Raw genomic sequence first — 15,751 nt, forward strand, 5'->3', positions numbered from 1 at the left:
TCTCTTTCTTCTTTTTACGAAATAACTCTGGTGCGAGCGGCTGGCACATAACTTATAATTTGAATCCGTTTAAGCGGCAATGAATCAATCACAGTCGACCTTATCTTCCTAAATACCCACGTAAACAAACATGTGTAAGCTACAAGTCGACACCTTATTTTCAGATGAGTTAAAATAAATCCCGCGGCTATCGAAAAACACCTCGCTATCGCGCAGAGCGTTGTCATTGACAAAGTGGCGAACTGAAATAAAGCCGAGCAGCTGCTCCGGCCGAAGAACGTCGGGCTCGTGTTGTCTGTCACCCCGACGGGTGGGTATATGGGAAGTATTCAAAACGCGGATGTGGTACGACCATTACTTAAAACATACCTATGTCTCAAATTTTACACGTGTAAAACAACGGTTCGGGCTTCGGAAGACACGAAAATTCAATGTACACTTGTGTTCTACTATCAGGATTATTCTGTTTTCGATACAGTGTCGTGGACTATTTTGTATTTTTCTTGTTTGAAATATTCCGTAGGACGGCTTATTCTGTCAAGCTGTTGGACACCGTCTGCAGCGGTTCTTGAATGATCGATGACGAAAATTTTTCTTTATCTTCATCTAAACGTTCGGCCTACACATTTTTTTTCAGAAACTGCGAAAGATTAATCTGCGTCAGATCTTCCCTTTCAAGGTTTTTTAATTAAGGAATATTTTGTAATTTTTGTCATAATTCACTGAATTTTACTCCTCGTGAAAAATAGATTATATCATTAAGAGTAGAAGTGAGACTTTTTGTGCTAAGCCCAGAGATTGAAGACCGAGACAGAGTCGAGGTCGCAACTGGGCGAAGCACAAAAAGACCTTCTACTCTATAATATACTAATTTATCTTCAAGCGGATTAAGCCTGTGGACATTTCAACTCTTAGCATTTGAAGTGTTTCAAGTCCCGTTGCAAAAAAAGCCACACTATAGAGATAGGTACACAAAGGCGCGATTTTCGACCGCTATATAACCGCGATATAACAGTGTAAAGTTTAAATTTCCCGCCGTTTGACACGAATGACATTTGTTTGTGTTTAATCGGGACATAATTGAATTGTTTGTTTTCAGCAAAGGGTGCTCTGAGATATTTGCTTCGAGAATAGGAATCGTTAGATTATTCAATTTTTAATGGAAAACATTGCAAAGAAAGAAAAAAAAGAAACATTTTTTGGCTCAAAATTTTAGGTTAGCTCTCAACATGCTCCAATTAATCTACGCTTTAAAAAAGCACAACAATAATCGACGGTTTCCAACGCCTTCCCAACCCAGGATTTCATTTAAACGCGCGATATTATACTTAAAAATTTTTTGCTTTTGTTTTTCTAAGCATTTGAAATTTATTTAGGATAATTAAAGATCCCAAAGAAAGAAAAAAAGAAAAATTTATTTGTTTCTAAATTTTAGGTTAGCTGTCAACATGCTCCAATTAATTTACACTTTAAAAAAGCACAACAATTGACGGTTTCCAACGCCTTCCTAGCCCAGGATTTCATTTGAACGTGATATTTTTATTGGTTGATCGTAGAACCTCTTTTGTTTCTGTCATAAGTTAACTGTTTTATCTATTATACTTAAAAAGATTTTTCTTTTGTTTTTCTAAGCGTTTGAAATTTATTTAGGATAATTAAAGATCCCTAAAAACTAATAAAATATTTGTTGCGTTTTTAACCAAGTAATTCACACTTTCGTGCTGAATCGTTTGGGCCGTACAACATTCTGGTTTTTTTTTTTAACTATTATAAATATAATTTAGGCGGTAAAGGTTAATCTTTGGGTCTAGCTAACTAAAATCACCCTCATTTGCTTCGTTATTATTTTATCGGTGCTTTCAATAAGTAGTACAAATTACATGGTTGTAGTACTAATTTCTACATAAGGTCAAACAACGCCGGTGTCTTTAGAGAGCACTTACGACTGAAAATACTTAAGACATAAGAGTCACTCCATAAATACTCTTATTTTTTCATTATCAACAACAACATGATGATGATAATAATAATAATGAAATGATCATATTTATCAATAGTGCTTTCAGAGGAATTATTATTACTTGATAGAAATGTTAATAATGATAAAATAAAATCCGGCCTCGATGCCGTGTCCCCCTTTTTCTATACTCAACAACAAGCAATCGTTTCAAAAATGTGTAGTAACGAGAATGGATAATTCTGTATTTGTGTTGATAGATAATACATTTTACGTTTAAAAGTAGCAGTTACAGTAGTAGTATCTTCTAGAAATTCCTTAAAAGAACAGTAACAATAGAGCACGTGGTGAAAAAATCGGTTGGTTTTTAAATTTCTGAAGAGCTAACATTACCTTGTCAGCACTTCTCGTCTTGTCAGAACAGCAAAACACCTTCGGAAAAAGCCGTGCAACGTGTCACGAATCATACCCCGAAAATAATTCACTCGCTTCGTTTTGGCAGCGTTTTATGTCGTTCCATTATTCATGTCCGTATTTTGAGCGAAAGGGGTGATGTCGTTTTTGGATCGACGAATTACGCGACGAAGAGCACCACTAAATCATGCAATCTGGTGCAGTAAACGTTTATTATCGGATCATTGATTGCCAATAATGGTTCGATCTGCGCTGATTACAAGGCGGAGCGGCGGAAGCTGCGGTCGCACGATGGCCAGAAAGCCGTACACCACTAATAAAGCGAATTCGCAGCCGCTAGAAGTCCTGCCGGCTCTGGTTAGCACGATCACAGTTTTTCAGGATGCAATTCTCCACGTCTCCGGACGGTTTGGTGATCGCCTCTTCGTGCGAATTAATTTCCTCTCGTAATGGTATATTGTACCCACCGACGTTTACGTACAAGCAATCTATGTGCTCTGTGTTGTGTAACGTTATTTATGCATTTAATAACGTTCCCGTGTAATTTATGTAAGAAAATTGCCGACGTTTTTTGTATCGGGGAGCGCCAGGATCTCGAGCGATGGGAATGCGATCGCTTTCCATCGCGAACACCTGAATTACTGTCTTGCGAGGATGTGCACTTCCTGGTTTTCCTTGCACGTTCCCAACAACAAACCACCCGAATCGCATTTTAACTTTTCGTTTTCTCTTTTGTTTCAGGATCCATTTACGGTACGTTGGCGAAGGTGATGTCACATCAAAACACTATCAATCATACTTTGTTGATTCAAGTTTTGCATGTCTGCTGGAAGCCGTCGGTTCGTTTTCTTTATTTTTAATGCTGAAAATAATACTTACTCCGCCGCGGCTGTTTTTTCACTTCTGTGCGATTTTAAAGCAAGTTTTATTACAAGTGACGTTTATTGTGGCTTGATTATCTGAAAATTCTTTTATGTAGATGTATAATTACGACTTAAATTTCTAAAACGAGCCGTTAGAAGTGATAATTTACGATGCCTTTATACAAATATTTTACTGCATAAATCTTAATGCACATAAAGTTTTTATCAACCAACCGAAATATAAACGTGTTAATTAAGATGGTTTTATGTCCAGATGCAATTATCTTTATGGAAAAATGAGTTGAAAACGGGAGACGGTCGGGTTAACAGCGCTGTTAAACCAAATAAAAATAGACACCTTCGTACCTCCAAGTAATTAAACTCGAAACATCTTAATTTTGCATCCAGTAAGTAGAGATTTATTTACATTCTAGGAAATTTTTAAGTCTTGAATGAACTGTTGTTGGTGTATTGTATTTTGGAGTAGGTACTGTTTTGGCACGGTCATCGTCAATCAGATCCACTTGGATGTCACACTTTAGAACCAAGTGAAATTTTTGATATTTTGTTTGTTATTACATATGCGAGAGTACTTTATCATTTATTGTCGATGTCAAAGACTAGGAAAATCCAAACAATCTAATTCTTCACTGATAAATTTGATGTGACGACGTGGAGTTCTCTGGTAAAGAAATTCTTTCGTTTGTGTCGCCAGGTACTTTACCATTGTTAAAATTTCATCGTCCGGAAAATGAAAATGTTTTGTAATTTTGGCAATAAACAGTAATCAATATCGCCAATCTAGCAAATAGAAGGATTTTTTAAATTATAAATAGCAACCAAAGAAATGAAACTCTTGAAAGCCGAAGCGTTAGCCTGATGGGACAGCATCTTCCCTCAATTTTACCTTTTCTTCTTTCATATCGTTGCATATTTTGGAATATTATTTAGTATCGATACCCACTCCATATTCCTTTCTTGTTCTTGAAGCACAACTTCAACTGTTGTCATACGTGATTTTCGACAAGGTGAAGAATGCTTGTGACTGTTTGGCGTCTTCAATGAAAATGCTGAACAAATCTTTCAAAAAATCCCTCCGAATGTGCTCTGGTGTTAACGTCTTCGTATTAGTTGAAGCTTTCTTACGGCAAATTCAAAATAAAAATAGATATCCTTGTACCTCCACCAAGACTCCAAAATATCTAAATTTTGAATATAACAAGAAGAGAAATTTGCATTTATAGGAATTTAAAGTCGTTAATTAAAAATTGAACAAAAATAATCTGAAGCAATTTCTTGTCGTTACTTCTTACTTCTTAAAAAGCAAAAGAAAAGTAACGTCCGCAGATTTTTATTGGACTGAAATCCATTTGACCATTTGATCATGTTGATTAGGAGTTTTTTTCTTCCAAATAGAAACAGTTTTTGTCTTCCTTTTTAAATACAGGGTGTCTCAGCTAAGACTTTCGACCCTAATAACTCAGTTATTTTCCAGCGGATTTTTGTGAAATTTAAAATGCAGATATTTTAGACGGTGAAGAATAAAATCCTATTAATGCACCCAAGTCTTAAAAACGTACTTTTTACATGCCTTTTTAAAATGTTGAATCAATTAATATAAATCAATTTACATAAAAAATTGATCGTCAATAAAAAAATGCTGTAGGGAAAAACTCGTCCTTGAAAGACGTCTGGTTTGCAAGAAAAAAGAAAAAAACTGTGTTAAACGTAGCTGCAAATGTAAAAACGTAGACGCGTATGAAACAAACGCGCGATTTTTCAGAATTTTGGTCATCCCTGTTCGCAGAAGCGCAGGTGACATATTTGACGTTTATCTTGCTATCCTTACAAACACTTAAAGACAACATTTGGACGTAATTTATTTTATTTTTCACTTTAGTATAATTGCATAACTCCTAGGATACGAAATACGTAAACATGTCCATAACAACCGGGGCATAATACAGGGCATAATAAAAATAAGCGGGCGTAATGAATTCATAACGCCCTCATCAATTCATAATTGCAAAGATACCAATTTTTTTTTAAAGAACACGTAGTGAAAAATAAAATCTTGTATGCACCACGGCGCCACCGAATGATGACGCCCATCGAACGATATCCATCTCTCGGGCTAAAGCCCTCGAGTTGAATTCATCGTTCTCCGGGCGTAATCATCGTTGTAACGCCCTTGATGCATAAATAGCTAATACTGGATGCTTTAATTCTTCCATAAAGGACCAAAACACGATCGGGATATTTTAGCAAGGTAATTTAGTTCACGTACGCTTCCTGTGTCTTCAAATAAATTGACGACTCTCTTAACCTTGCATTTTGTAAAGCCTACATTTGGATAGTGTTCCACGAGAAAACGAACTGTGTCATTGAAGTTCTTACGACACTCTCCATAGGCAATTTTTTTTCCTTTTTCAACAATATTGAAATTTCTAATAAAGCGCGTCCAATTTTGACAGACTTTAAAGGGTGTACAAAATGTTGCTTCGCAATTAATCATCAATTGTTTCAAAAGGTAACTGCTCAAATACCTTCAAATTTTACATTAAATTTTTAACGACAAAATCTAATCTTATCGTTGAATCAGACAAGTGATTTACTTAACTGTTTGTGTAGACCTCTATTTTTTAATGTTTAACAATCTAATAATAATCGCGCATTATTTTCGATAAAGGAAACATGTGTTAAAATTACATTTTTTAACTTGAGGTAATTTTATAATTACTAATTGAACCTTCACGGTCTAAAATATCTGCATTTTAAATTTCATAAAAATCCGTTGGCAAATAACCGAGATATTAGGCTCGAAAGTCTTAGCTGAGATGTTACATTTAAAATTCTCTATTCTATTCTGTTCAACTTCAAAAACCCTTCAAGACATGTAGAGGTTCCCATTCAGAAATAAAAGTGGGGCGTTGTGCACGTAAACCTTAAAGCATTACAACATATTTGCGTAATAATATTTTTGTAAAAAAAGAACCAGAGATTCTCTATTTTTTGACGATTTATGAACGAACGCCGATGTCCATTCTTTTTTTATTCTTGTAAATTCCTCTCCAAAGATGTTTCCGTCCAATGTTCGATTGACCTCATTAGTTCGGTTCCATCTTCCCATTCAACATTATTTATGGTGAACCAAACCCGCCACTCGTATCAAATTTCATGTTACCGACATATTAAATAATGTTGATCGATCATAACATTTCGAAAGCGATTTAATGATAATAGCAGCCATAAAAAAGCCGTGAAAGTTTAATTTTGAAATGAAATCCGCATCATTTTCACAAATTTCTGTGAACGGTCACATTTCATCCAACTTAATTCCGGTAATTTAATTTATTTATTATCTATTAAATCGGCTAGGAAGCATCTTCGCAAAAGCTCCGTCCATTAGACGGATTTTTCACACCGTAAATTCGAATTTTGCCAGTTAGATGTGTCATGTCGTGGGTGACCTAAGGCTATTTGTGATTTAATTTTCAGATCGGCGGAATAAATTCAACTTTACATATTTGACAAATCAACGTACAAGAAAATCGAATTAGATTGAAGGTTATGTTTGCGAAAAAACATATTCGAAGGTACATGTGTTTTTAAAATGTTAAACTAATTGAATGATTTAAGATGTTGTAAGAGAAAATAATCGAATGGGAGAATTTTTATTTATTGTTTATTTAAGGAAGAAAAATTACATTTTTGAGGTGTGAAATGCGAAGGTTCAGCGCATACATTGTATCACGAGGTTTGTTATGTGCTTATGTCAATGTTAAATCAACGATTTCGTAACCGTGAAGCGTACGACATCCTGAATGATTTTTGCAAAAACGCTAAAAACCATTTATAATTTCATGCACAATTAAATTGTGTTAACTTGGCAAAGTACGGTATGCAAGAATGTCGCGATAATAAAGAAATTAATTAATATAATAAGGAAACTGCGCCGTTGTTAGTCTATCAACACAAAAATTTATGTGATCATATTCTTAAGATTGATTGAATAATTTGTACCAGCTTGAACAGTTTTGCATAAATAAATATTACTAAAAATACTTTGTAATATCTGACATAAAATACTTATTGCAAATTATTACAGTTTAGTTACTTCCTGCAAGGAGAAAGCTTTGAATATTTTTGATTTGATGTCATCGAGGAAGTACTAAATTTTTTACGACGATAACTGAAATTATTACGATAATTCGAAAATAAACTTTTCCACTAATGTAGAAATAATTTTCTGTAATCACCAGCTCATAAAACATTATCTAGGTACGCTGAAAATGCCAAATATTTTTGTCTGATAAGTACGTGCGAGGGTGGTTGGTCATTTATTGTCACTGACGTAGCAGCCGCTGAAATGAAAAACTGTTTATCAACTGATGGTCATTTTTTGACAGTAGCGGATGTGAAGTATGAGGCAATACTCCAAAATTATTATCATGCCACAAGAACATTTTTGTGGAGAGTTATAGATGGATTTTCTCATGGGCTATGAGTCATATCTGCGCAAACGACGAGTGTCGGTCTCGAGTAGGCGCTACAAACCGACCGGAAAACATCGTCATTCATTACGTTAGTGTCGTCTCTCTCTCGTCTATTTGCATTTAAAGTAGTCGACGTTTTCAGATTTCATTTACAGATTTTTCGCTAGTTTATTGCTCCGCCTTCGCGCAGATATTTCCAAGGTCACAGCCCATGAAAGAATCCAACACCTGTACGAAGCTTTTTTTTAAGTGATGTGTAAAAATTTTACACCACAAGGAAACCATAAAAAGAATTACATTTTTATTTCTGTTCCCACCCCTTTCTTTTTCTATTCTTTCCCTCCTCTTCCATATCTTTTTTATCCATCTTATCTCTCTTGCGTCTTCATTCAGTATTTCTCTCTCTCTTTACTTTTCTTCCATCCAATACGTGTTTTCTCTCTCCTCGTTCCCACATCTAAATCTCGCGATCATTTTTCTTTCTTTTGCCCTCTCTCTCCCCAGGTATTCCGGAATTTCCTGTGTCATACACCACTCATACTTCCTCTTGTATCTGGATGCTTTGATTCTTTCCCTTCTTTCTTACTTTTCTGTATCTTTGTCCCTTTCACTCAGCTCTACATTCATCTATCTGCCTTTTGCTCTTTTAATCTTTCCACTTCTTCACTTGCATACTCGTTTCTCTCTCTCCTTCTTCTCAGTGTTTTTTTTTTCTCCTCGAGCATTCCGTTAGTATCCTGCACTCTTCCCTTCCATCCATTTTGTCTTCAAACTTTGCCACTCTTAGTACTGCTTTAATTATTTTTTATTTTCCTGCTGAACTTTTTGAAATTCCGAAAGCTCTCATTATTTTCTTCAATCTTCCTCCAATCTTGTTGGAAAGATAAACAAATATATTTTTTGTTGCGGATGTGGCGTACATTTTGCTACTCGGACGAGCTTTCAAAATGTAATTGTTTTATTTCCTCGTTTGACTCCGCGTTCATGTTTCCAAAGTTGCTCAATGTCGCGATTTTTTTGAAACGCTCCTTTTTCTCGGGGTATTCGTTCATTACTCTCGTTTAATATCGTTTTAATAAAGCCTCGCCTTCTGTCACGACTCAGATCCATTGTTGTTTTAATTACTTTTGAATGTATAATTAAAAAAGGTTAAGTGAAGCACCGCGAGCGTTTGTCCGTTTTCTCTTCTAACAAGAAGGTTTATTTAATGGTCGTCGAATTAATTGGTGGCAGCTCCTTTAGTAACAATTTAGTAACGGGAGCAGTACCTACCTGCATATCGTTCTAACAGCTTTATTTGCCGTTATTTGATTTGCTAATCGTTAAGTGTTTGGTTATGCGCCACCGGTTCCGTATTGTTCTGGTAAAATGGCCGCAATCGCTCCTGAAAGAGTTCTTGTGTTCGTGTGTTTACGCAACGCGTAAATAATTAAGTATGCATAAATTTGTTTGCATTAAACGCCTCTAAATAATGTGAGACTTTACCACAGTCGATCCTTACCGATACGAATAATTCGCTGTCTCGGTGTGATAAGCGACCAGGTGCCAACCACTGTTAAGTAATTTAGGACCGTGGAAAACCCACATGTTATAATTACTTTAATTTTACGATCGCATAAATTAAAACGCACGTTGTTCGCGTTGCGGCTGGCGATCGAAAGTGCGGGAAAACTGAACGGAATTTCCCAAAAAACAATTTTTCAGCGTTGGATGCACATCTGTTGTTGCGAGCCGGCCCCAGGCTCCGGTAACGTAACGTATCCGTAGATGTAGGTAGATACGGAGGTGATATTACACCGGCAATCATTTCATTCAATTTGTTCTTCCGGTCCTGCAGCTCATTTTTCAACGACTCGACCGAGCCTCTTGCCAATTTTTTTCCTTTCGAATTAATTATTTAACGTTCCACATTAAATATAGTAATTGACTACATTAACACAAATTAAGGGCCATAACTCGAAACTCATTCATCATTGTGTCTTGTTAGCGCATCACGTGGGCTTTAAAAATAGATAAGAGGTGGTATTCCGGGTCGTCGGTCTTGATGGCCTTTTCACTTAATGACATCGTATTTATATAGGTATAATTTAATAAAGATATAGATGGGATTTATAGATATGTGCGGAGTCGTTTTATTATGTTTGTTTTCTAAAAGAAAAAAAAACAGTTAAAACGTTAGGTTTCGGACGTCGCGTGACGGCAGGAGACAAGCTGCGGTGATGGTAAATGATTGTCAAGCTGTCTCGAAGATGTCCAACCAACGGTTTTCACATCGTCAAATTTTATCAAAAGGGAATTAAGGTGTTTCGTGTACATTGTTTCATTCTGTCAACACCGGTTTTATTAAAACGAATTTGAAGCTGTTCACACGTCGAGGTACGAGGGAGTTGATCAAGATACGGTATTGACAATGTCTTGAAGCGAGAAATATCGAGATAAATAAACTCGCAGGACCAACGAACAAACGATCCGAAGCGAGTGTCACTTTTAACTCTTTTTGGACTTCTTATGCTTCTGTAGAAATCATAAATCACAATTTGCTTCCTGTGAGGTTTTAAAAGAAATGAAGGATAAAAATGTTTTGTAAGTTGTAATGTATTAATGTAAAATGTAATAAAATCAGGATCGGGTAATTTATGTCCGGTTGGAGTTTGAAAGAAATTAAGGATAAAAATGCGACTGTAATAGTTGTTGTTCAAAAAGTACTAAAAGTGCTAATTCAGTATGTATTATCTTTAAAAATGTATAACATAAATGAACTCTGTAAGTAAAGGGTGTTTTTTAAAATTTGGGGTCAAAGTTGGCGCTGAAAAATCGATTGTGAATGAACAACCATTCGTCTTAAAAACACTGATTTTTCAAACTGCAGATTAAAAACACAATCAAGACAAAAAGCGAGGTTAGATTTAAACAGCTGATCAGAGTTGTACTCCGGTGGTGCGTTCACAATAGACTCTTCAACGCTAAATAATTAAAAGACACCCGTTATTTGTTTGTGTGAAAATATTGAACAATCAGAAATTTTCTCTTTTTGAACCTACACTGACACTCTCCAACACACTGCCGTAAAAATTATTGGAAATGTTACCATTTTACTTGTTCCTCTAACAGTTTACAGAAGAATTTTTAAAAATAACAAACGAAACAAATATTTTTTTATTATTCAACATAACGCGGAGACTTGGTAAACAATAATCTACAATTTTAAACTTCATTACATTCATATGAATGTCATAATGACATACTTTAGGACACGTGTGTGGTAAACTGATACTTTTCCCATCTCACATGATACGTTACGACACTGTGGTAGTGTATTTGTAGAGTAAACACAATGTCCTATACGAGAATCCAATAAAACTACAGTACATTTTCTTTTTTATATTCAAAAATTAAGAACTCAATGATTTAAAATAATTTTTATTAATTATTCATTGGTTCAAATTATTATGTATAATTGCCCGTCTAGGTTTTTTCCCAAGCATAATAATAATAATTAAGGCGACAAGGAAAAAGTCAATTTAATGGCTTTGAATTAATCATTATGGAGCAGATTTAACGAGCGTATATTTGTTAATTACCAACATTTTTTATTGATATACTTTCATTTGTGTGATTTCAATTCTTAAAAAATGCTTATGAAAAATGACTGATCCTTACAAACAAAAACAAATGTTCTTTATTCTTAATTTTTTACTGAACGACACTAGCTGGGAAATAAAATGTTCTGCTTGCACTTTTTTAAATCATAAACGGAGTTAACATCAGCAAAATGCCCTATTATGTACAAAAAATATGAATAAATGGGAACGGAACAAGAATTCCTCAGAAATTTGTTAATTTACTTAAAACCAAGTATTAATCAGTATAGAGAGTTGGTCACGTGCAGAATTTAAATTGGTACATTGGTACAATGACCTACAAGTTTTTTTTAAATATGTTGCAAGCCTGGTAATATGTACAAGAAACATCACATAGGTATAGATAATACAACAAAACAGTCATTTTTAAAAAATTGGGGATTTTTTTATTTGTATATTTTTCGCATCAGAAAGGAAATCTCACAGCACCGACGGCAATTCCACAAAGTTACGAAACATTACATATTAGACGAATTACACCATTAATTTATTTTTATTTCTCTTTTGTTGTTGGTGTCATTTTACAAGGTTATTTAATTTTGTAAAATTATTTTACCCCAAAGGAAAAATGTTTTAGGTTATATAAAATACAACAATACAATCTATAATGTCTATTAATTTTAGTTGCAGCAATATCAACAAAAAATTAAATAACGAGCCTTACAATTTCTTTGAAGATACAGAGCTTTCATGTAAGACATTTTGAACAAGAACTAACACTTTAAATTTAAAACAAGTACATTTTGTTAAATCGTTTTGAACGTGTAGGTTTCATAATTTATTTACTAGTTTCTGATAATGTTTTGGTTTGTGTGTGAATTAACATTAACATTTTAACTACATAAATCTTTATTACACCGAGTGACAGTGTATTCATGCAATAGAAACCAAATTCCACAGCACAAGTATTTTTTTCTCATTCGGATCGAGGGAATTTCTGCTTCCTGAATATTTCAGTTAATCCTGATTTAAACCGCAAGTAGGAAGCGGAGGTGCGAAAAAAGGAATTTGGTCTGATAGTTTGTTCTGCTTCTTGTACTAATAACCGTGCTAAGTTTAATTTTTTCCTAACAAATGACAAAAATCAGACGCGTACATTAATCCGTTGTCACTTGGTACATGTGCGTGTGAACAAAATACTAATGTCTTTTTCTTTTCATGTTCTCCTCCTGGACTAATTTCAAAAATTTCAACAGGCTGTAAGTATGAAGTTTTCTTAATTGTTATTTATACGTTTATTTATCTTCACATTTTCTTTTTAAAAATAACCAAATGTTGAAAGAAGAAATTTATTGTGGTAGTTTAGTGATCGTCGAATTTTGTGTGAGTCTGGATTTAGAGAAACTAGCACGTTTTTTAAAAACAAGAATCAATAGTTTAACAATTAGTTTGTATCGCGCGTTCAAATGAAATCCTGAGCTGAGTAGGCGTTGGAAAATGTAAACCGTTTAGAACAGTGTAAAGTTTGAATTTCCCGCCGTTTGTCACGAATGACATTTGTTTATGTTTAATCGGGACATAATTGAACATGTTTGTTTTCAGCAAAGAGTGCCCTTAGATATTTGCTTCGAGAATACGAATCGTAAAGTTATTCTATTTTTAATGTAAAACATTGCAACGGAAGAAAAAAAAAGAAAGATTTTTTTGGCTCTAAATTTTAGGTTAGCTGTCAACATGTTCCGATTAATCTACGCTTTAAAAAAGCATAACAATCGACGGTTTCCAACGCCTTCCCAGCCCAGCAGCAAAAAATGTTGAATTTATTCCTAAATTATTATTTTTTTCTAATTATTGTTTGTTTTCGCAATTAATTGTCCAGGTCTTTAGTCATGTAACGTCTCACTAACCGCCCCATCAATTACAACTTTATCTACAAAACCATCTTGTAAAAATAGAAAGAGGCGGCGACGTCGGTTGAAAAAATGAAAGAATTGCGTGAATTTTCTTGGTGCATTTGTCGGTGTACAAGAGTCGTGTGCACGTGGAAAACACCGAATGCCGCGTTGAATGCATAAAAATGCCGCGTCCTCACAAAGTGAAACATTTAAATATATCATTTTAGTTCTTTATCGTGCATTCTTGCGCTCGGGACATTGTCACGACAAGAACGATACGAGAAACATATTATGGCTTGTACCAAAATTATTACAAAGGCGCCAAACATCGGACTCCACATTAGCGTTCTGAAAATTTAATTTACATCCTGGAACGAGGTCGCAACGTCGGCAGTCGCCGTCCTTCGGCATCCTCCCGGTGCAGAGGAGGACGGAGAAGGCGACGCTCCGGCTCTCGCGACCGGAATATGGGCTAGTTCGTTCTGCGACTGAATTGAAATTGTCATCATGTGGAGATCTGATAAGGAGAAGCTTTTAGGGGAGTTGGTGCCCCACGGGGGGGCAAACACTCGACGGGGTGCCCTAAAACAAACAGCGTGTCCCCAGCGTTATGAGCCTCAGTAAAGGATTTCCTACTGGGCATTCACTTCGTTTGGCTCTTTGTTTTTTAGCGTGGTCTTTTTATGTGGCGCGTTCGGTTTTTTTTTTAAATAATTGATAATGACATTAGGCAAATTTCCTAGTCGAAGTGGTGGCTCCGAAATTTCCTAGCAGTAAAAGTTAGTTAGCTCATATATCAAATGGAAACACAATCGCAACTCGACACGTGTTTCGCCAGAGGAAGTCGCCATCGACGATAGTGATGATTTATGTTTACATGTTGTTTTGGACAATCGTTTTCGAAAAATTTTACATTCTACACATTTGGGGTCGTTACAAAATTCTGAATAATTTACCATGCCTGTGGAAATGCCACTCGACGACCATTAATATTAGAAGAATTGCCGAAATTAGTATTTAAATCTGCGGTAATAAGAGGTCGGGACAATTTGGAGCGCCCACACGAACAAACCACCGTTAACGATACACTTAGTTCGATAAAATTTTGAAATCATTCGAAATTTAACAAGCAAAAAATTGGGACCGCATATTGGATTTTTTTAATTTCTAATTTATTTCGTCAGAATGTTGGACAACAATCCGATCCACTTCTAAAAATATATAGCGTGAAAAAACTAATCTGAGATTTGCTTAGTAAAATTTTTTCCGTCGAAATGGACCAAATAAGTGTGTAGATTAAATAAGTCATCGTAGTCATCTTCAAAATTCATTTATTCAGAGGAGGTTCTCGCTTTATATAAAGGAAAATATTTATTCAAAGATGGTTCTCATTCCCTAGTAAATAAATACGTACAAAGAAGACATCAACAGGTGTAGAATATTTGAAAGTATACGGTGTGAAGAACGAATTTTGATTGAATTCAAATTTAGCTAGTTTACTTTATCTGCCGCTTGTCGGCGACATTTAGCATTATCAGTCCAGCAGTATAATGCTTTTTTTTAACTGACGTTTGAAGCAATAGTAGATTACATACCGAGGTGGAAAGTGTTTCATTTCTGTCGAGAGCTAAGATAGTTTACCAAGGCGTAGCAGAGGTGAACTAATGCTCGAGACAGGAAGGAAACACCTTCCCACCGAAGTTTGTATACTATTTTATTCGGAATCATTACATTTTTAGCAAATAAACAATTAATTTGATGCAATTTCATTTCTACCGTTTTTCGATAATTCGTGTACGCCACTGGAAAAACGTCATAACAGGGCGGAAAGTGGCCTATTTACTGACCAAGAGAGGGAAGTAAAGATAAAAAGGAATGGTTACTTTTCCGCCCTCGTATAAGGTTAGGAATGTGCATATTACGATTACAATACGATTCCGAATAAACATATTTTTGAAAATACTAATTGTCCGTTTTTAATCAAAGAACCACGACCTGTTGATTTAGGTTTGCAATAATAAAATTTTACTAAATTTAGGGAAATTAATAATAGCTGTTAGTACTTCTGCCAACGCTTGTCATTTTTAACGTCCTTGAAAGTACGCAAACTCGCCAACTTTATTAACATGCTGCGCGCTACTAGGTAATATCTCTACAAAACCTCAATTTTTATATTATGAAAATTTTGACCCTATAATCTGTTTCAAAATTAAAAATCCACCACCTGTTGAATTATGTTGGCAGAAAAAAAGAAATCCCCAGAATAAGTTTAATTTTTTTGGGTTGGCCCAACCTTCCGCCAAAATTTGACCTTCAGGCCTTCAGTTTGTCACAAATATCAAATTATAAAAATGCCTCGAAAAACAAGGAATCTTTTAAACGCTAAATTAAAGAATTTAAAAAACACGATGAACTACGATCAAAACGACTGTCAACAGTTTGATTTCATAACCCCACTTTTTTCTGACACTTCCAAACACACTAAAAACAAAAGTTGGCGACGTTGTCGGTTGTATTTTCGAGGTAGAATGCAGTGTTGGTGGAT

The 15,751-nt window shown here is 35.1% G+C and overlaps 1 protein-coding gene across 2 annotated transcripts in view; it reads left to right on the top strand.

The window, feature by feature from the left end:
• LOC138141470 (ankyrin repeat domain-containing protein SOWAHA-like) overlaps window positions 1–3,640 on the top strand; it is a 67,569-nt gene extending 63,929 nt beyond the window's left edge. The window contains exon 5 of one of the 2 annotated variants that reach the window (XM_069062214.1): window positions 3,113–3,640. In XM_069062214.1, the coding sequence (XP_068918315.1) occupies window positions 3,113–3,142 (30 nt within the window). In that variant the 3' untranslated portion in view covers window positions 3,143–3,640. The remainder of the gene's footprint in view (window positions 1–3,112) is intronic. The other variant, XM_069062286.1, reaches the window with a different exon arrangement.
• Window positions 3,641–15,751: the final 12,111 nt, after the last annotated feature.

Source organism: Tenebrio molitor, chromosome 1, assembly GCF_963966145.1.
Source record: "Tenebrio molitor chromosome 1, icTenMoli1.1, whole genome shotgun sequence".
Taxonomy (NCBI): Eukaryota; Metazoa; Arthropoda; class Insecta; order Coleoptera; family Tenebrionidae; genus Tenebrio; species Tenebrio molitor.